General features: G+C 37.5%; 1 protein-coding gene across 6 annotated transcripts in view; it reads left to right on the forward strand.

Moving 5' to 3' along the window:
• Positions 1-22,912, forward strand: part of LOC146373386 (cell adhesion molecule 2-like) — a 144,863-nt gene that overhangs the window by 82,401 nt on the left and 39,550 nt on the right. For 5 of the 6 annotated variants that reach the window (XM_084950477.1, XM_084950479.1, XM_084950481.1 and 2 more), the window contains one exon: positions 19,777-19,803. The exons of the other annotated variant lie outside the window; for it this stretch is intronic. In XM_084950477.1, coding sequence (XP_084806603.1) covers positions 19,777-19,803 — 27 coding nt within the window. Of the gene's footprint in view, positions 1-19,776; positions 19,804-22,912 lie in introns of those variants that run through there. 6 annotated transcript variants of the gene reach the window in all.

Consider the following 22,912-nt stretch of genomic DNA (forward strand, 5'->3'; position numbering starts at 1 on the left):
CTGGGAATGACCCTAGCAACAGTGATGTTCGTTGCTGCTATGTTTCCAGACCCCGCAGTGTGGCTGTTGTCAAAGGAAAGTGAATTCCTATATACCCTGAATTCAAAACCCGTCTGGGGACTGCACTGAGTGCAACTCTTGGCTCATTTCCAGCAGACGCATTGTCTCATCCTCAGCAAGGCGTGTCTCTGGTCACGGTGGTCATTGCTTCCATCTCTCCCCTCCTTTATAATCCACAAACTGACTCCAGCAAGATCTGGATGGTTCTTGACTTTACTGGCCAAGATGGAGGTTACTTGATCACTCTCAAAATAGGGCTGCTTTTGAAACAGTGACATTAATGCGTCATCCTTCTAAATATGAACAGTTACTGTATCACTACCACGGTAACTAGAGCATGAAAAGACATGCAACACAAAGAGATTAAAATCTTTATGTTTCTGACACAATTGTAGCTGATTGCATTCACCTGAATCTACTATTCATGTGAAAAGTTTAAAAAAAGATATTACTATTGCTATTACTTTGGATTAAATATTAAATTTCTTCTATTGTGGTGCTTATTTGTAGTTATGAAAAGGAAATGAAGATTAAAAAAAGGGGAAAAAAACAACCACAATAATATTTTTTTCACTAACTGCCTAAAATTGATTTTGTACTCTTATTAAAAATGAGAATACCCAAATCATTTTTTTTTTCAGTGCACAGACAGACTTTCTGACCAGCTGGCACTGAACAGTCCTGTCATAAGCCAAAAAAAATGAAAGCTTCTTTTCGCCACGCTGATTTACTTTTATCATGGAATGGTTATATAGTAGATTACTGACAGCACTCCACAGGAAGTATTTAGACAAGAACTCAAAATTATACTTAAGATTGTAAGACTAATCAAGACCAAAGGGTGTCATTAAACAGTTATACTGTTATGGTGCCCCCTCCCTTATGAAACCATGTTACCACACCAGCATGTTGTAGGAAAACCAAGCAATGTGATTCTTTTTAATGTACAGGTTTTTTTTTGTTTGGTTTTTTTTTTCAAGTTTTTTTATTTTAACATTTGTTAAAATAAGAATGGATTTTTTTCTGCTCCATACTGTCCCCTCAATAGCACAAGGGTGGGCAAATGTATTTAGCAGGCCTTGCTACCCACCAATAGCTTATGAAAATATTATGCAGTAATATTCAATTATAATAATATCAAAATAGATGGTTACACCATAACCATGACTAATGGATTTTAGACGGGGGCCACACTAGCTGTTAATTGCATTACTTAAGCTAATGCTGTAAAGCACTGACATGAATGAAGCTATTAGTTTCATTAGGTTAATTTGTTGTGATGGTATTGAGCCGTTACCATATTTGTAACAAGAAGTAGTCTAATGCAGTTAGATATGTTTGAATTTTGAGACACAAAGCATTCAAAACCACTGACCATCTGAGACATGGAAAAATTTGCCCTAATTTCAAAGCTGTTTGAACCAGGATCACTGTCTGACTGTTGTCTTACTAATTGCCCCTTGAGGATAAATAAAGTCTTTCTGATTCTGATTTATTGTTTAATCAATTAGCATTTTTTATTATCAGAAGTAACAAAAAACAGAATCGATCATTTCAAAATAAAAGTTAGATCCATAAGTACCTTTGTTTTTCTTTTAGACCATCAGAGACTTTCTGGAATTATTTCTAAACATTAAGGTTGAAAGGCTTGCAGAGCTGGAGATTGGTAATATTAAGTGCACTAGACAGTAAATACTTGACATTGAAAATATTTTGCCATTAACAATAAGCGACTTGGATTGAACCCAAACCATAAGCTAAAATGGAATCACTGGAAAACATGTATGTGTAAGTGTCAGAAAAAAAAGTTGAACATATGGATTGCAGATACATTATTAGTTTACTATGCTTTTCTAAACAGCATTGTTTTTTTGCTAGCTCTTACTTTCCCTTTTCCTGTATTTATTTATTTTTGTTGTTATTTTTTTGTAATTCAGATATAACCTATTTCTGTTTCTTCCGTCCACCTCCTGGCTCATCTGTAGCTGATCCTGGCTGCAGCCTTTTAATTTCCTTCAGCGGCAGCTATTGTGCATGTGCAATGCAAAGGCACAGCATGCAGATGTAAGATAAAGCAAATGGTGAAGATGTGCCAAAAATAAAAATTGAGTTTTTTAACATACACTTAGTCTGTCAAAAAATATGTAGTTTCTACTGAGTGATATTTTTTTGCGAAACTATAATTATCTTGGTAATTTTTTGTTGCGTTTTCCTTCTTAGTGCTCATTTGTACAGTAGACAGATGTTCAAATGTTTAATTTGAGTTGTCTGTGGCATGCATGTCATCACTGCAACAGCTGCTGATGCCACTTTAAAACAAAGCTGATATATTCAGGGTTTTGAAGGTTTTATTAAACTCCATGCATTTGGTGACCTCTTGATTGGCATTTAATTTAATTAGAGTACACTGTGTCTTTCTTCTGTTTACCTCTACTGATTATGCTGAATGTGATTCCCTTTTCTATTATATTGGTAGTGGCGTCATAAGCTTGCAGGCCTGGTGGGAACAAGGAGAATGAGAAGTTAACTCCAGCCCATATGAAGAGGTTTTTTTTGGTCTCCATTCATTTCACCTGACTGGCAGCTGGGATTCCCTGTTGATCTATTGTTTGCGGTGTCATAATCTAATAACAATCTAGCTAATAATCTAGCCCTGCATTAGCTAATACATCACACAGATGTATAGCAACATTTGATCATCAGATTGCTTTTCCCATCCTATACATGCTGGAAACCAAATGGTGGCTGTGGACTCGCCATCCTTTTTCCTGCTCACAGTTGTACTGGTGTCAGGGCCATTAACCATTGCAGAAGACATCATGCCAAGAGGTTTTACAAACTTAAGCCACTAAAGACTCCATTGCAAAATGGTCAAGGAGACCCACTGTTGCTTTTGCAGGTCTGAAGGAGACTTAATAACTTCCACAGAGTCAGCACATTGTCTCTGATGAATGACAAGCTGCCTCTGGGGTGTAATGTTCTGGCGCACACATGGCCCCAGGGTCTGCTCTACACTTTCACTAATTTGACTATCCTGCAGCTTATTCAGGTAGAAGGAGTGAGACTGATTGAGGTGGCTCCTCTTTTGCCCCATTTGCCATGGTTTCACCAATTCTGCCTCTCTTAGACAGAACACAGTGGGAGTTCTAGCTTCGAAGAAACCTGCTGTCTCAGGAGAGTGGGATGCAATTTCACTCCTTTCCTTCAGGGTTCCTTGAAATCCCTGAGAGAGACAGACTGCTGGTTTTAGTTACCAAAGCCTTTAGTGAGGACTGGTCCCATAAACTAGGGCTGCATTGGGAAAACAAGTGGGTCTTATATGCTCTGACAAGCAGGGTCACCCCTCAGTATGTTAAATGACAATTCATTCTTAAATGAAAACTATTTATTAGTTAGTTAGTTATTTGTTGTCAATAATATTATTTAAAATATTTGAAATTCTCTAAAGATCAGATTTTCAGAAAACCAAACGATCATAATTTTAATATGAAAATTCAATTTTGAAACAAATAATGAAGTCTGCTGATGACATTCAAATTTCATCCTATGGTAAAGGAATGAACCTGATGAATGTAGCAGAAAATGCAATAGTAAAAAAGTGAGGGGACCTTGTATTCTTCTGTGCTTGAATTTCATATCCAGTCCTGTGAACTGCTGAACTTACAACTCTTGCTTTGAGTAACTGCTTGGTGATACTATTAGTATCTGGGCTGAGCAGATTACCACTTGCCTTACTTAACTCCCTACTGGGAGACTCTTGGACTATCCACCTGTAGTAGCTGATTAATGACATGTGGCCTCTACTCTTCAAATGCAACTTTGAAGAGCAGAGACCAAGCCCTATTTGAAAAGGAACCCATTAAAAAGCTATAATCCCAAAAGGTAGAGTCACTCATGCCATGGATAGTTGGTATTTTAAAAGGCAGTGAGGGCTTGACAGCTGTTATTTAGAGCAGAGGCTCAGCAGGTTAACCCAAAAAAGAAAGGCCTCATTACTGATAAATAAAACACAGTGCTCTACAGTTTCAATAATACCATGGATAGTAAAATTCCCAGGAAGCGCTGTTGGAGTCTCTGAGCAAAGGTAAATTCACTGAATGTACCAGGCTTTCTCCCCTTGCAACTCAAAATCATTGACTTGGAAGCACTCTTGGAGTCATGTAAACTCTAGCTTTTTATTTTAATACCCTAAGCATGATAGCTCATGTGCCTTACAGCCAAAATGTGCTAGTTAACAGTCTTTTTTCAGAAAATATGCATGAAAACCTACAAGAGAACTTTACAGTTGTTACAGTTTCCAGTTTGACTTCTTACCATGTTGTTTCCATTGGTTCTATCATAAGGAAGGTTCTGCTAGCCCCAAGGTGAATCATTTTAACTGAAAAATTAATTAAAATTTTAAATAATTGGAAGTACACATTGAATGGAAAGCCAGTGACAGTTATTGCTTTTCTTCATCTTTCATCTTTGCTGCATCTTGTTATCCAGTTTCAAATTGTAATGCTAGTATGAAATAACAAAGTCACTGTTTGACTTTAATGTTAGGTTGGATTGTGTTCTTGAACTGCTCAGAGTGTTAAGTGCCTCTCATTGTAACATCTCCAACACATCACCTTGTCACTCTCAACAAATTTTCAATTCCGGCTGATCGTAAAGCATAAAAGTCTTTGCAAGCCCAGGTGATTTATGAAGCATCTATTGCATATCAAGGTGGAAAGATTTAAGGAAGACACTTGTGTGAATGTGAGCAAATTCATCAAAGTGGATTATCTTTGCAGCCAGAAGTGCTCTCTAGAGATTGACCTTCTTTAGAATTTCATCACTGGGACATGGAACACAACTCTGAGTATGTTTTGAAAGATAAGGGGCTGATATACAAGGAGGGTGACCATGTGTGTATGTGCATCTGACATGTAGTTACATATAACACGGAACAATCCTGTTTTGTCAAAGAAAATTTTGATGAATTATGTTTATAGTGTTTACCAACACCAGCGGGGTGTCTCCCATTTTTAGGCATTAGAACATCAAGTCCTCTTCACCGCCTCTCAGCTTAATTTCATGTGCTAAAGTGAAGAAGCTTGACCTAACATTTAAGCAAAACATTTAACTTTACACTTGATTTTCACAAATCAGAGCCATAACTTTTACTCTGAAACAGCCAGCTTATTTAGTAGATGTCACATTTTCACAGTTTTCACAGAGTTTAGGTTTGCATCAAGTGCAATGCTTAATATAAATTTCCTTTTACTCCAAGCAAACTACAAAAACACTATTAATAGTCTTTTTCTTTTTTTGAATTATGCAAAGAAGTAGAAAGATGTAAAATGTAAAGTTAAAAAAAATCTCTCTAAAAAAACAAACCCTAAACCCTCTGTCATGGTGTGCTGTGTGGAAGGCTGGATAGGACGCAAATGTAGGTCTGTCAGAGATGGGACTTAAACTCAAAACACAGCTTTATTCGCTGGAGAGACTTTGCATAAGAAATAAACTTTACCAAACTAACCAAAAAACCTTGAACATGAACTCGAAAATAAGCTGGACTCAACAAACTAAAACTAGGAGAACTAAACCAGAAACTAAAAACTAGAATTTCACCAGGAACACAGAGCGAGAAAAGCACGGAGAGGGTGTACATGAAGGTTAACGACACGACAACAAGCAGAGGAAGACCAAGGACTGAAATACACAGGTAGGATCATGAGAGGATGGGGAACAGGAAGAAATACAGCTGGGACAAATCAGACATAATGGGACGAGGGAAGGCAAAACTAGATATGCTGGCGTAGGAGACAGACTATCAGAATAAAACAGGAAATACGCCACGTACGCACAGACACTGACTCAGAGACACAAGCTTAACCCTACAACATAACTGACATGGTAACAGAGGGAACATAGAGTACAGGGACAGGAGTGACATGAGACACGACTGACTGACGACTGAACAAGAGAATAAACACGAGGACAAAGTACTAGAAAGACAAAACAGCAACCAAAACACGAGTAGACATAAACCAAGATAAAACCAAAGATTAATAATAATAATAATAATAATAATAATAATAATAATAATGATAATAATGATAATAATAATAATACAAAAATCAAAACACTGGGTCACCAACCCAGGACCGTGACAATGTCTCTGTATGAAGCAGCACTGTTGCCTCACAACAAGGTCCTGAGTTCAATTCCACCATGAGGCCAGGGTCTTTCTGTGTGGAGTTTGCATGTTCTCCTGGTTTTTGTGTGGGTTCTCTCCAGGTACTCCAGCTCCCACACTCCAAAGGCATGCAATTATTGGGTTTAGATTAAGTGGTGTGAGTGTGAATGGTTGTCTGCACAGGGTGTACCTTGCCTCCCGCCATAAGACAGATGGGATAGGGTCCAGTCTGAATTGGATAAACGCAAGAAAATGGAAGGATGGATTTCCTACTGATCCAATGCCACATCTCTTTTTCCATAAATATGCTCATGAAATATCATTTAAAGGAAGCTTTTGTACCATGAGTCATTCTGCCAATAAAGCAAATGAGCGGAGTTATGATTATGCATATGTAACCATTATGCTGTCTTTTAATTATTCTGTTAAAGGTGCTCGATTGAAATATTGTCATTTATCAAATAAAATAAGGAAATGTCATTCACTTGTTTTCTGAATTAAACTGGTTATAGGTCTCATTACAGTTCTTTGCAGATTGTGAAATTCATGTTTGTTATCATATTTTCCCTTGTGTGCCATATGAATACCTACAGTGTCACCCACCGTCATGCTAGACTGAAACTAGAGGAGAGTAGTGGAGTGTATGCCTGCCATTATCCTCGGGGTTGGCAGAGAAAGACTTAGGAGGTTTGAGTCTTGGATTGCCTTAAGCAGGGACCCTCATCTGCATGCAGAGGGCTTCTACAAGGCATTGGCACAGCTACATAATGTCAAGCAATTTTGTGTAACTGAAGTATTTGATTTGTGGTAAAGCAGCAAGTATAGAGATGGACACAATCTCAGTTTATATCAAGAACAGCTAAACTAGACTGAAACATAACCTGTCATGCATACCATAACTTGCCTAACAGGTAGTAGTGAGTGACAGACTGCTATGTTGACATCTTCGCCTTATTATGACTGCCACAGAAAAAGGGCTTTTATTACATGACAAACCTTTAACCTAATGTTTTGGCCAGTTAAAAGATTTAAGCTACATCTGAGTCGTTCAGTGTGCAGGCAGGAAGTAACGGTACAAGACAGAAGTAAGCATTTTATGTCTTTTCATACTAAATTGCAAGTCTTCGTGTTGCTGTACTGCAAACAACTTACAACCTCTATTGAAAAGGCAATTTTGTGTTGAATGGGCCACTGAAATGATAAATCTTAAAATGTTGTGCCTGAAGCAAAAACAAAGATTTGACTTAAGTGCTGCTATGGAAAGAATGAGGTAGAAGAAAACAAGAAAAAAATAGAAAAAAGTAATAAGTATCACAATCCAAGACCAAGGCTGAAGCTGCATGTTTCCTCTATCTGATGCTATGACTCGTGTTTTTGCCAACATTAAAGTAGGTATACAGACTAATCCTTCAGAGCTATTATTGGCCAATGGAAGCGTTTCTCTTTCTCTCTTGTATTTGATAATCATATAGTCAGTTAAGTGTAATTTCAAACCTCAAGTCCAATATTTAACAAAGAAGTGATATGACTTACAAATTACATTAAATAGATGCTTCATATGACCTAGTTCTTTGTTATTTTTCCCTGGCGTTTGAGCCTTTATTGGACAGAAACAGTACAGAGTTAAAAACAGAAAGAATGCCAGCAGAGATCAAGGGACGGATGACATGCAGGAAATGGTCCAGAGCAGAATCAAACCAGGCCCTTGCAACCTTTCAGCATATGGGTCTCTTGCTCAGCCAAGTAAACTATAGCAGCACCCTGTCGTTAAACCTTTTAAAAATCCATTCTTACCATTGCATGTGCAGAGGTGGCTTGCTAGCTAAAAGGTTAAAATTAGTGTCAGAACAGGACTGGTGAGCCAAAGCACAAAGAACAGGGGCTTCAGCTTCATAGGCATGCACCTGAAAGCATCAGCCAAAAATGTATAACTAAGCCTATCATTAAACAGTATATGTATCTCTAAGTTTGCATTTGGTTTGATTTATTTAGCATGAAACAGTAACATGGCGTGACAACATGGTTTTAGACTATTTTTTAAATTTACTTTATTCATGTACATCAATGAAATTGCTAAAAATATAGCAGTTAGCCATATGCCACGCGTGTATGTTAGCCGTGTGAGTGAGTGTGTACACATTAACGCATTATTTCATTACCGAAAATGTCATTTTTAAAGTTTTTTTCATAGTAACACTACATCTAGTGATGATCCAGCTTTAACAACAGGTTTTACAGTAATTTATACAGTAAATTGTTATTTTGTAAAAAAAAAAAAAAAAAAAAAAAAGAAAAGAAAAGAAAAGAAAGAAAAGAAAAAAGAAGAATAATGAAAAGAAAAATAAATTAAAAAAGAAAGAAATTATTAGCATTGTAAAACATTGTAAAACATGACTTGGATACTCACAGACATAAAAATTAACAGACACATAATTTTCATTTTCATTCTTGTGGTGCCTGGTCAGATTTTAAAAGCAACCTAAAAATAAAAAGATTAGTTTAAATATTACATGATGTTACATTTTCATTTTTCAGTACTGTGGTAAATATTGCAGTTGCTTTTTTGTGTTTTAAACCTGAGTTTATTTGAAAATGTTCTTTAAAACGATGCTGGTGGGAAATGGCATAAATTATCTGTCAGGCAGTAATATATGGGAATCATATATATAAAGATAAATAAATAATTTGACTTTCTCTTTTGTGTCTCGGCTTTCTAGAACCTTCACCCTCTTCTTCTCATCTTCTGGCTCCGACTTCTACATTTCATTCCTCCTGTTCATTTTATTCTCCATTGCCTTATACTCTTTGTTCTCTCTCCCTTTGTACTTCTGCCTCTTTTCTGTCTCCTGCCGAAGTGTTTTAAAGTATAATTTAGTAAAATGATATAGCCCTTCTTCATTTTATCAGTGTCTGAGTTGACGTGCCACTTTGGATTTAAATTTTCAACAACACATAAACAATGGCAAAATGTACATTTTGCAAACTTATATTTATAATATTAAGACAGTATAATTCTGCTTGGTGTTTAGGTGTTTGTTGTTAAATTAAGCCTAAAGCTTCTATTGTAATTACCAAAGAACATATATCTCTCCATTAATTAGGCCTACATTGATTATGTATTCTAAAGTCTATGTACTAATGCTATAGTAAGTATAATATTAATCTTATTCTGGGAGAAGATGGTAGTACATCCCTTAACTTCCCTTCTACCTTAATCATCTTGTTGTTATTTTCAACATCTTCACGGTTTCACAGTTTTTCCAAAGCTGATGTAGAGATTAATATTTATGTGTAAATGTTACTGGCCTCATCTGGAAAAAAATCACACTGAAAATTAAAAAAAAAAAGATCATGGGTGGAGTCAGGGTAGGTTTTTCTAATAAATACCTGATTTCAGTCTTTAACAGAAATGAAAAATAACAACTTTGGCTGAAGTTGAATGAATGCAGTATAATCATGTTAGGTAGCTTGCTTGTTAAAGTACTTGTTAAATAACAACCACAGGGTAAGACATCCACTCCACCAACACATCACTTTGATATTTGAATGAGAGCGTTATCTTGGCTTGTGAAACTAGTGTATTCATTTATTAATAATTTTTATACCTCACAAAATATACAGTCCCACCCTTGTTTTACCTCAGGGGTTATATTATCATGAAAATAACAAACATCTGTTAAAATCTAGGACGGTGCTTTTGTAGCTGTCTAATGCATAGGCAGTGCAATAGACTTAAATTATATAAAACTGTGGAAGGAGTCCTGCAGTGTGGGTTGTACCTCCTAAATTTGTGTCGTTCAATAACAGATATTTTTTGGATTGACTGTCACTAGAACCTATTTTGTTGGTCCAGTTGAATAAATTAGCTCATTGCCTGCTTTTACATCGGCTGAAAAAAGATGTTTTCGTTTTAACTAAAGTTTCACTTATGAGTTATTTATTTGGGAAATTTTGATTCTTTGCACATATTTCCAACCAGATGCACTGCATTCACGCTTTGGGGCAAAAGCCTGCTCTGCTGTGCTTGTTCTCCATAAGTTCGCGTATTGCTTGCACCCAAATTAATCGAAAAAAATATAAACATATCAAAACATCAAAACAAATTTTGCATGCAAGCACCACATTTTGAGTGCTGAGTGTAGTAAAATGTGCTGTCAAATAACCAGAGCCAGTGAACCATCTTATTACAGTATTTAAAGAGGATGTTTGATTTTTATGTTTTTTAATTGGATGGAAGGGGTTTACTTCATACATGTTTGTATAAGCAGTTTGATTAACCTTATCTTTGTGACTGGTGTTCTCTTCAAGTATGTTTGTTATATTTTTCGATTAACCTTTATTGGTTGAAATCCCTTTTATAGTTCTAACTCTTTGTCTTACATCTCTAACTATTACATACATCATCTTTTAGCCCATTTAGAGAATGTAACAGGCCAAAATAAACTTATAAACTACTACTGGATTTTGGTGTAGTGTATTTTTTACTGATGCCCCTATTACTGTGTACCAGGATTGTATGTTGCATTTACTTTTACAATAACAGTGTGACATGGAAAGATGACTGGGTCTTATTCATCATACAGTGGCTACACCTTGACACAGCTGTGTTAAATCAGGTTTTTGCAATTACTCTGGCTTGCCTTCCCCTGCTTGTGTTCCTCTAACTGGAGGGACACTTGCAGGCTTTTGTTACATGAAGTGCTCCAATTGAAACACAGTAGAGACAAGATGAGAAAATTGAAGAAGGAATTGGTTTGGGGTGTCATCAGGTACAATATGTGTGTCTGTAATGCTACCTTTCACAGTGTTCTACTAGTGTGCTTAAATTGTGGTGTTTTTATTGGACCAGCAGTAGAGATGTATGGGGCCGTGTGCTCCCAGGAGAAAGAAAAGTAAGCTTGTGTTTCTCTGAGTGGAAGTGCTGTTATTAATAGAGGAGTAAAGCAGGAGGCTCTATTATTAGTATAATTTATTGGTTATTATCAATACATAGAGCTGAAGACACTGATCATTGAGTACAGCTCAACCCTGGTGATCAACACAAAGTATTCACTGCTAAGAGGATTTTGCAATTACACTTAACTAACTGCACATTTTCAATAGGCTGATTGCTGGAGTCACCAATCTTTACTATTATAAGAGCCATTTTTAAACTTTTCTAAACCCTTCAAAATCATTGTGGAGCTGTAAAAACTGTTTGTTTAAACTTGGCATAATGAATGTAAAACAGCTTCTTGGGTATAATTGAGCCTGTCAATATTACTAAAAGGTAAAATTAAAATGTTTTACCACATGTGGCTAGATAAGTTATCATTATTTAATTTTTGATTATAATAATACCTTGTTTTTGTTGAATTTATGGAATCACAGACTAGAACTACAATAACTAATTATTATTTACTTGTTAATTTTATTGTAATGCAATAAAAAATATCTATCACCATGTTTAGGCCTACTTTGATATATGGGTAACTACAAAGCTGTCATGTTTAGGCTGTGTGCAGGTATGGGGGACCCAAAGTGCAGACTCAACTGAGGTGGGAGTGAAAATCAAAAAACAGAACACAGAACACTAACAAAGAAACCAAAAGAACAGATAAATAAAGGCAAAATCAAAGTACAATAATAATGAAAACTCAAAACTCTGGGTCAACGACCCAGGTCTCCTAATACAAAGCTGTGCAGCCATGCATAGCTGCAGCTGTGAATCCTACTTGTTTTTGTGCAAATTAATCAAATTAAAAGGATCCTGTTTTGATAATACATTTCATAAAAGGCAGCCCAATAGTTTTGAAAAGACAACAGTAAGTATAATATAGTTGTTTTTAATTGTATTGTAAGTCCAGCAAAAGATCAAGCATACTAGTAAACTGTACAATTGGCAGTGAGCGCAAACACATTTGTCTCTGCACTGTTTCCTGCTCTAGTTTCCTCCTTGACTTTTTGTTTTATTTAAATTTAGAATTCAGAGTAGGGGGGCTCTGGACTAGCCATTTATGTGTATATACCCAGGCTAACCAATGCAACTGAGGTTAAGGATAATTTTCATATTTATCTAGCTTTTTGTTAAAGCCATAAGGAGATGCTGGTAAGAGAGCCACATGTGGTCGGGGAATCATAGGAATCTTGCACTAGTGCAATCAAACTGTTGCATAAAGTGTTACAGATTGCACAGAATGTTTGTTCTGTTGTAGTTTGCCACACTTTGTGCAGGTCTTTTGTAATTAGCTCAAAGGTAAACAGTAATCTTTTAATCTAGAGGCTCCTTCTATAAAATGTTGCTATGGTGCTATAGTGATTTTTACAAATACACTTCAGCCCTAAAAGTTTCTAAGCATTACATTGCAGTTACATTACATTATGAGGTGTTACATAGTGCAAAGTACATAACTCAGTGTGAGGTCCAATTGCATCCATAGTGCAGGTAAATAGTCCAGTGAATTCCCAGAAAGCTAGTGCGCAACATGTGTGCTCCTGCATGCTCCTGCATGCTTTACCCAGGCAATTTCCTCCATTTCTCAAGTTAAGCACATGCTTGATGTGAACTATCTCCTGTTGGGTGCTAAATGTAAGAAAGGCTATCTATGGACAAATGTCATGTTTATGTTTATCGAAGCTGATCAGTAACATTTAAATGAGAACATTCTCCATATTTCTTCAAATACGTTTCTGGCACTTTGTAAAAAACAGTTGTTGGTAGACTTGGATGTAGGGACATTATGGGAAAAATGTCACGGTCCTGGGTCGGTGACCCAGTGTTTTGAGTTTCTTGTATCTCTGAGTTTTTGTATTATGATCTTAGTTCTTTGTTGCCCCAGTTTATTCTTTAGTCTAGTGTCTTAGTTTGGCTTTCTTGTATTCTGTTTAGTTCTCTGAGTATTTAGTAGCTGCCCTCTGTGTCTCTTTGTTGTTGTTCTGTGTGTTTCTTAGTTGCCCTGTCTCCCCTAGTCTAGTTTGCATCTGTGCTACTTCCTGTTTTACTTTGAAGGTCTGTGTCTCATGTGAGTGTATCCTACTTTGCTTCCTTGTCTCGTCAGTTCTAATTTCTCCCAGCTGTGCCCTCCCTCTGTGTCTCATTCCCCTCTTACTTCCTAGTGTATTTAAACCCTGTGTTTCTCTGAGTCAGTGTCGTGTCGTCCCTCATGCTGTGTGTGTTTTATTAGATTCTTCTCAGTTTAGGTTTTGTAGACGTTCTTTGTTCAGCAACAAAAGCTGCCATTTTGAGTTCAATCCCGTTTCTAGTGAGTTTGCGTTTGGGTCCAATTCCTGCCTGCACACAGCCGAAACGTGGCAAAAAAACTGAAGCATCAAATTAATAGAAATTTAATGAGCAATGATTTTGATCATTTTCTGACTGTCCTCTGCTCAAAATGTTCCAGCTCTTTCTCAGTTTAATGCCATTCCAAATTGGATATTGCTGGTCTGTGAAATGTTGGCTGATAAAAAACAAGCATTTTGAAGACCGAAAATTTCAGCTACCTGCCACTGATGTTTGAGGGCCGCCCACATGCACAGCTCCCCAGAACAGCTATTAAAACTGCCCTGTGATTCCACTTGTGGCTGTGTGGATGTGAGCTGAATATGATGAAGTACTTCCCTGTCAGAGGGTTACTTACAGCCACGCTGTCCCAGGAGAGTTTGCTGTGTGACACTGGCAGAAGGAAAGCAGTGACCCCAGTCATGGCCAGCTGAGGGACAAAGTCCAGAGCTGACTGTTAGAAGGCAAACCTCTCAGTGGTTGCTTAAGCTAATCACCACAGGGATCAACAACCATCGCTTTGCTAAAGCGTATATTCCCACGTTAGGAAATGAGTTTTAAAGATAAGTGAACAGACTATTTACTGACACACTGTAAAAGTCACAGAATGCCTCTGGTGGGTGAACTGGCCAAAGTCCCATTGTTCTGCTTTGTTATATCTCTCCTTTTCTTATTGCTTTCCTATGTCATTGTCATTGACATGCTATTATCAGTTTTATTGTTCAGTTCTGGCAAATATTGGACTCATTCAGCTGGTGTGGGATCCCTACTCATCTTGAACATGGTTTCATCAGTTCCTGCTGTTTTTGGCTTGTCTTGTTATGTAAAGGTACTTTAGATAAGCTGTTGTTCCTTTATTTTTGTTTTGTTTTTTTTAACATTTTGCAGTCTTAATTTGTTCATCATTAAGTAAGATTATTTTAGGCATGGTGATAAATGAGTGTAAGTATAAACTATGCCTAAATAAGCAACAGTCGTGTATATTTATTAGTACTCTTTTATCTTGAAAGCGGCGTCTTGTGTTATTTTAAGGGTTATTTTCTAAACCACTGTTATTTTGGCATTTTGCTATTTGGGACAAAAGGAAAATGCATTTTTAAATCCCACTCAGGAGGCAGTGAAAATGAACTGTACGAAGGAAAACAAGTTAATTATATTATGTGGTTTATTTAACTAATTACAACAAATACTTAATAATAATCCACAAGGATAATTGTAAAATACTCTAAAACTGCATAAGAAAACGTGTCCATATTTGGATACAGTTAAAAACATGGATGGCTATTGTTGTTATGAAAAACAATAACCATAGGCCAGCTTAATACCTTGACTTTAATGTTATTACATTTATAGACACACTGTTTTCATCTTTCATTTTGAATTTTCATTTAAGCCATGCAGAATTCATCAGTGACATGTCACTTAGCAACCTAAACCTGGAGGTTTTAAGGGATGCATAGACTAAAACAGTGTTCAGTAGCAACTTCTCTTACATGTTCAACTTGAACTAATAGCATTTCATCCATTTAGCTTCTTAATTTCTCAAGAGTCCACTAAAATGCAATGTTTTTCCATAATAAATTAATAATAGGATTACTTGCAAATGAAACACAAGGAGCCAGAAACCAAAACAGCAAAAACAGGAGCCCAGAAAACAACTCAAAACAACCAAACAAACAAGGTCCACAAAAGGTGCAGGAGGCCATGAAAACAGTTCCGAAAAAAAGTTCAGGGGGCCGGCCTGGAGGTAGACAGCGAGGCAGGCGAAGGAGGTCCGGAGGCCGGCTGCGCGAAAGGCAGCTGCGGCGGCGACTGAGCAGGTCCGGAAGCCGGTCACGCGGAAGGCAGCGGCGGCGACGCAGTTTCATAAGGCCATCCACAACGGCAATGAAGTCCAGTCAGCAGCCTGGAAGGTGGCTGGTGATGTTGAGGTGCTGGACGTGGACTGGACGGCGGCTTGGCAGCGGCAGGACCAGGCGAGGCAGAACCAGGCGAGGCAGGACCAGACAACGACGGCGTGGGAGCCGCTGATGGTGGCGCTGCAGGCAACGAAGACTGGACGGGTCCCTCGGGCCCTCCAGCGGAGACAGAAAGCTGAACGGGCCCCTCGGATCCTCCAGCGGAGACAGAAAGGCAGGAAGGCAGAGGAGCAGGCTCAGCAAAAATTGACTCAGCTAAAATAGGTTTTAACCCCTTTTCACCATGATTAACAGTTTTCAAAATCCTAGGTTTAACAGTCTTAGAGTGAGCTGACTTGGGGATGACTGAACCAGACTTGACAAAACCTGAACTGACAGAACCTGAACTGAATGTCTTAGTACTAGTAACATTGCTCACAGTTTTAACAGGGTTCATAGTCTTAACCTGAGGATTATTGTCCTTGATTCCTCCCTGCTCAGAGGGAGCAAAATGAAATAACTTTTCCCAGTCTACATCATCATCCAAAAGGGAAGTTCCCCACGGATCAGAGGTGAGTTTATTACTCTTAACGTCAGATGGGATGTGAGAATAGGAGGGAAACACAGCTGGGGCAAATCAGGCCTAACGAAACAGGGGAAGCAAAAGCAGACACATTAACATAAGACATGCACCTCCAAAGTAAAACAGGAAACATAACACAGACTGATCTACAGACACAGACTCTGACTGGACACAGGGAGACAGCAACTATGGAACAGAACAGAAACCAGAAGACAACTCTGACAAAGAAACCAAAAAACTAGAAATGATAAATAATATAATAAACTGAAAACTCTGGGTCAACGACCCAGGCATCCTAACAATTACCTTATTGTGTGTGTATAACCTCTTTTTAAGTTTTGTGAATATTATGCTGAGGATTTGTTGGCCAATTTCCACTGGAAATGCCTTTTGGTTAAACTGTCAGCAAGGAATTTGCATTTGCACTGTTAAATTTTAATATAACTTTCATGCACATAAAAAACAGCTACTTGTTTACGTGAAAATACATTGATGGGGTTTTTTTTTTGCACTAATAAAGTTGTGGAGTTGTAAAGTATTTTGTCTAGTGTCAATTATATCGTCAGTTATATCGTTATTGCAAATTTTCGAATGTATATCGTGGTAAATATTTTTGGTCATATCGCCCTGCTCTATTTGCAATAATTAATCTAATTGATCTAATGATTATATAGACACATATATAGGTGCAACATTGTATTTCATCACGCTGAATGATTTTCAAACCTGCTCACGATTATTCCTGCTTTTGAGAGAGTTGACTCTCCTCATTATGCTATAATAAAGTGTGATTATTAATATAATTACTCAGTTCATTTAGTTATATGAACAGTAGCAGGTGGGCGTTTGCAGTATTTCCACATGCTGTAGCGTTGACCTTGTGCAGTTAACCATGACAAGTGTATTAAATATACTGACATTCTTACAGAAGTGTGTTGTTATGCGCTCTCCTATTGATTTTCAGTGAAAGTCCTCTTAGGAATGTCAAAGTGTTATACTTGTCAGAGAGAATATATTGATATGCTTGCCATGTGCTTGCAAACATTTCCAGTTCACAGCAAGGAGAATCTTATCATGGTGTCTGACTTTGTCAACACTATTAAATTTAGAGAGAGTCCGTGATTAATAACTTCCACATAAGGAGAAAATAGGAAGAGGCGCAGGCTTGAAGGCTTACAGAAAGATTAATGAGTGTCAAAAACAATGAATTTTCCATTAGATAGTAGATTGTCATACATTACTTGTGTGATCTTCCAGGTTTCCTCATCAGATAACAGTTTGTTCAAGGTTCATCAAAAAATTATCCATTTTTATAGCTAAAAATGTTGTCCCTTGTGCACACGTCAAATTACCACGGACCTATTTTTAAGTCAGAAATATTACTTTTTCCAAAATACCACAACGAGCAATCTAATCATAGTTTTTATTGAACATTTGACCTGACTATTAAGAGAGAACAAATACGAAATGTGCAGAACTGGCCTTGTGAAGGCTGGTTGCAAAGGGAAAAAAAGGACTGATTACAGGACACTCTTTTAATTTCAGCAGCATTATTTAAAACACACATGCACATGCAAGAACACGGGAAGTGTCATGCCTCTCTAAGACCTTTCTCTGCAACTGTGTTATTATTGTTACCAGCGATGGCCAGCTGATATCAAATATCAGCAATGGGAAAAACAAACATGCAGCATTCATGAGCATGTTGAATACTAATGCAACTCTGAGTAGCAGAAAAATGATAAGAAGTGAAAAATTATCCTTCACAACAAGAGAATCAAATGAGGCATGCATAGCGTGAACAATGCCACTGGCACCAGCAACTGGAAAGGAATAGTGGCCTGTTGGATATTTCCCATAATAGACCAGATGTGTCAGCATACTTTACATTTTTGGACCAGAGAAGAGTGGTAAATTGTATAAGTGAGGCTTTCTTGACAATTTCAGAAGTGCTTTTGTGAGTTATTTTCTCTGTCCACAAGTAGCAGCGCATTGCATGACCTTTAGTCTGTGAAAACCTGGGAGAAATTTGTAAGTAAAACATTAATTTTCAAACAAAAATAAATCACTAATGCCAAAATAAAAAAAATAAGAAAAATAATAAATTACAAATGCTTGAACATATCTTACTACTTGTTACATTCCCTGAGAAATCAGACTTCAGCTTATAATAGCGTAATAGTTTCAGTTGTTGCCAGGATATCCAGTTCAAAACCGATTTTTGGTGAGGTGGACACTAAGGAAGGAAAAAAGGAATTTTATCAGTTGGTTACGTAGAGAGATTGAGCTGGAAAGAATCTGCTGTGGGTTAGGGTGGTTAAGAATAGAGATGGAGATGTGCTAACATGTAAAGAGCATACTGGGCACGTTGAAGCAGTATTTTGAGAATAATGAATGTAGAAAATGGAGAGCGAGGAGGACAGAATCCAGAGAATTAGTAACGAGGACGTAAGAGCAGCTGTGAAGAGGATGAAGAGCGAAAGACAGTTGGTCCAGATGATATACCTGTGGGAGGTACAGTATGGATATGTCTAGGGGAGATGTTTGCAATAGTTTGCGATGATTAAAGCTGGGTGACATAGAGCATTATCTTGCTGGCAGCTGTAATTAAGGGAAAGATATGATTGCCAACAATACTCAGGTAGCCTGTTTAACCATTGTTCAGTTGGTACTAAAGGCCCCAAAATGTCCCAAGAAAATATCCATGACACCAACCACCACCAACCTATACTGTTGACGATTTCATGTTTTCATATACTTTTGGCCAAATTCTGACCCCACCATCTGACTCTCGCAGCCGAAATTAAGACTCATTAAACCCAGCAGCATTTTTCCAATCTACTATTGTCTGGTTTTGTGAGCCCGTGTGAATTGTAGCCTCAGCTTCCTGTTCTTAGTAAGCTAAGCTTGGGAGTGGCACCCAATGTGGTCTTCTGCTGTAGCCCATCTGCTTCAAGGTTCTACTTGCTTCCATTCAGTGATGCTTTTCTTGCATACCTTAGTTGTAATGAATTGTCATTTGAATTATTGTTACCTCATCATCTCGTCATCTCAAAGCATTCTAGCAACCCTCCTCTGACTTCCAGCATCAACAAGGCATTTACACCCAGAAAATTGCCACTTAATGGATATTTCCACTTTATTGGACAATTCTCTGTAAACCCTAGTGATATTTGTGTGGAAAAATCCCAGAAGATCATCACTTTCTGAAATACTCAGACAGGCACTTTTGGGGATTACATACTCACCTCTTGTACTGATGTGATGACATCAAATAACTGCTTTGCATAACATGATTACATTAGTTGGCTTTAACTTGATCCAAAGACCCTTGGTGTTTTACTGTCCTAACAGATGCTGCTGTAAAGCTGTATTTAGTATTTAATCATGTCATATACAACACTATTGCCAGAAAAAATAGGCAGTTACTTACCATAACTATATTGGAGTGTTCTGACTTTCGTTTGACTTTAATTCTAAGTAACTACATTACTTGGGACAGGAGCTACAGATGCATGTTTTAATGAAGGATTAATGGTACAAATAAGGTTGTAATAGAGTTAAAACTGATAAAGATGTAATAGTCAAGTCTTTTCTGTCTCTTGGTAATGTATTGGTGATAACACTTGACACATCATCAAGTTATGTTATAAATGAGTACTGAGTATCCTACTCCCATTTCCATATTAACAACATTTAATCTTATACTTCCTGTCACCATGGAGCAAATAATCATTATGCTATCAATTGTATTCCTTCACACTACCTATCTAACTTCCTGTCTCCTTCCTTTACCCCCTCATGCTATCAGTGGCTGGGACAAAAAGCAAAGCTAGAGGTGAGTTATTGCCTCCATTTTCTTGCTACATGATTTATGTTGCACGCAGTTCCCAATAAACAATGTTTGGATCACCCTTTTATCTCCACCAAAAGCCTAGCAAGCATTAACATACGCTGCTCCTCCTGAACCTTCTGGGCATTTTTTTGTTGTCGTTGTTAACCTTTCTTTCTCCAGGAAAGGTTTGTTGAACATCCTTGCTGTTTTCAGATACAACCTTCTTCACGTATGTATAGATTTCACACTGAAGTGCTGCCTGCCTCACCCAGCCATGCTTTCCTGCATTGGCCTCTGTGCAGCTCATCTGGAGCAGCTGGGGGTGGTTTCCAGTTCAAGGACACCTCATATTTAGGGGGTATCATTTCTTATTTACTCATCCTCGACAGATTTTCTTAGCTGTATTGCACATTCAAACAGGAGATGTTCTGGTAACCAACTTTATTTTTTTTTTCACCTCTGGCTCTGACCATCAGTATTTTACACTTTTTCAGATAAATATGTTCACTTCAATGAGTCTGATCTATTGCCTATTAAAATCTGCTTTCAAATGCATTATTAATTTAGATATTTGGTAATTTTAACAATGTTTCTTTAAGTTCAACATACATTTTGTGTTATTGGTCTTTTTTGTTTGTTAGTTTGCTAGCATTTTTTTCATTATCTAGGTGTTACATAGATATTATTTGCTTTATGTCTACCTTACCATTTTTTATTGGAATCCCTCACTACAATCATACACTCATACATTAATTAGTTTTCAGTCTATTTATTTTGCTGTTTGTGGATGTTTTTTCTTTTACATATCCTCAACCAAACTAAATGATTAATGTTTTATTTTTGTTTTTTTCTTAAAATGAATGTTAAGCCCCACACTCCCTCATGGAAAATACTGTCTTTTCTAATTACCAAGGAGGTTTTTTTATAATTAACAGAAGATACACATTTAGCCTTTGTACCCGTAGAATGGGACAGGCTTTTTCAGCAGCACCTTTGTAGCTGATTAGTTGTTGATTATATATTATATATGTGTGTGTGTGTGTGTGTGTGTATGGGTTCATATATATGAACCCATGCATCAGTCTTGAATATTTATTAATGGATTTTGTAATGCTGTAATGCATGCTGATGATTGCTGTGTAATTCATGGAATAACTGTAAGAAGCCAGTATAAAAGATCCTCCTAGCAGGCATCATTATAATGGAAAACATGCCTCTTGGCTTATTTACCGAGACCTTATGAATAGATTTATTTGCTCTGCGAGGATTCACCTGAGCGTATGAAGCAATGGTTTGGCCAGTGCAAGCAGAGGGAAAAAGAGGATCATTTATTAAAGTGAAAACATTGTATAAAGAGAGAAAACTGAGGATCAACTTTTTCGTGAGAAAACTTTTTATGGTCACCTCAAACTTAGGAAAGAAACTTGTATTGGCCATTATTTTTGGTCAAACAATGAGACTAATGGGACTAAAGTGCTCCAACTCTGCTCCGACAAACACGTATGGCAGCAGTAAAACATGAAGTTGAAATAGCAGAGATTGTTTTCACAGTTGTGTTATGTAACCTTTATGAAGGGCACATTCAGGCAAGTGGAATGTGAATTTAAAAGCCTTTCAAATACAGTTAATCTAGGAGAGATTATGTTACATTAAAGAGAAAAGGGCGAGGATAGGGTTTACTGAACATCTAAAAGAGGAAATGTACGTTTCTCAAAGAGCAATCTCAAATGGACTCTAGGAACTAGTCTTACTTTTTCCTGTCATGTGCCTTCTCGACATTTTAGAGGAAATCCATAGTTGGGCTTACTAAGAAAATATTATGGTCAAGCTTGTGCTTAACTGAATTAACATTGATTAAAACATTTATCTATCATTTGGCAGCCCTCAAGAGTAGGGATGGGTATCGTTTAGGTTTTATCCGATACCGGTGCCAAACCGGTACTTTTGAAACGGTGTCGGTGCTTAAACGGTTCTCAAACCGGTGCTTAAAGAATGGAGAACACAAAATTGGTTCAAAAACCTCTCATGTTCAGCTGTTTTTTTGTAAAAAGATAACAATGTTAGCCTTTTCTGCAGCTATAGGGCATATATGGTATCACTCTTGGCTGGAAGCAGTGCTTAAACAATGGAAAAAACACAAACTTTGTCCAAAAACTTCTCATGTTCAGCTGTTTTCCACTTTTTCTTTGGTCATTTTAGCCTTTTTGGCCAGGGTGAAGGGAGTATCTGCCATCAAACAAGAAGACAGCCGCATGTAGCTATGATGGTGTTTGCTAGTTCACCTTACATGCATTAATTTAATAACGTGGTTAGCCTATTCAATGTAAATTATACACGAACAACATTAAGCTACTCACGCAGAGAAGAACGGCTGCTGCTGCCATCATCATCCGTCATCATTTCTGCTACACTGGCAGGGCTAGGGGCCAGGACTCTCCTCTTCGGGTTTTTGGGGGATGTTGCTAACTCCGGGTCCGATAACAGGCACCACACCCGCAGTAGATGTGCTCGGTGTGAGGTCTCGCAGCAAGCTATCAAATACGGCGCATTTCTCGGCTTTTTAAAAAACGCTATGCGTTGCCAGGTATTTCATCGGATTTGAGGTGTTACCTCCTTTGACAGTATCACAGTATCAGCTTAAAGCACTTGTTGCAGGCTGCTGAGATTGCATATTTTGCTATGAAGTACAGCCAGACTTTTGACCGCTTCGCCTTGGGCATTTTTAATCTGTAGCTCTGCTCTAAAAGAACGTACGTACCTGGACCCGCCTACTATCCTCGGAAACGTAAAATGATTGGCTAGAATCTAAAGTGTATCACAGCTCAGGAAAAAAAGCACCGAAATAAAGCACCGAAATGTGCGCTGCTTTTCGGTCTGGTTACTACCGTTTATGTCAGAACCGGTGCCATCATGGCACCGGATACCGGTACCCATCCCTACTCAAGAGTTGGGTTGATTACCATTAGACGCTTTTCTTGTTGTCTTCTTTGTTGTCTTAGTAGTGCTAATTGTTATCACTTTGTAGCGTGAATATCCTTAATATACTGTCACTTTGGCAGTTTTATTTTTCTGTGTAGTGTAATACTTACACGGACCGTGATTTTACTTAATT

The sequence above is a fragment of the Perissodus microlepis genome, chromosome 14 (genome assembly GCF_051167445.1).
Source record: "Perissodus microlepis isolate ML-2025 ecotype Zambia chromosome 14, ASM5116744v1, whole genome shotgun sequence".
NCBI classification, from domain to species: Eukaryota; Metazoa; Chordata; class Actinopteri; order Cichliformes; family Cichlidae; genus Perissodus; species Perissodus microlepis.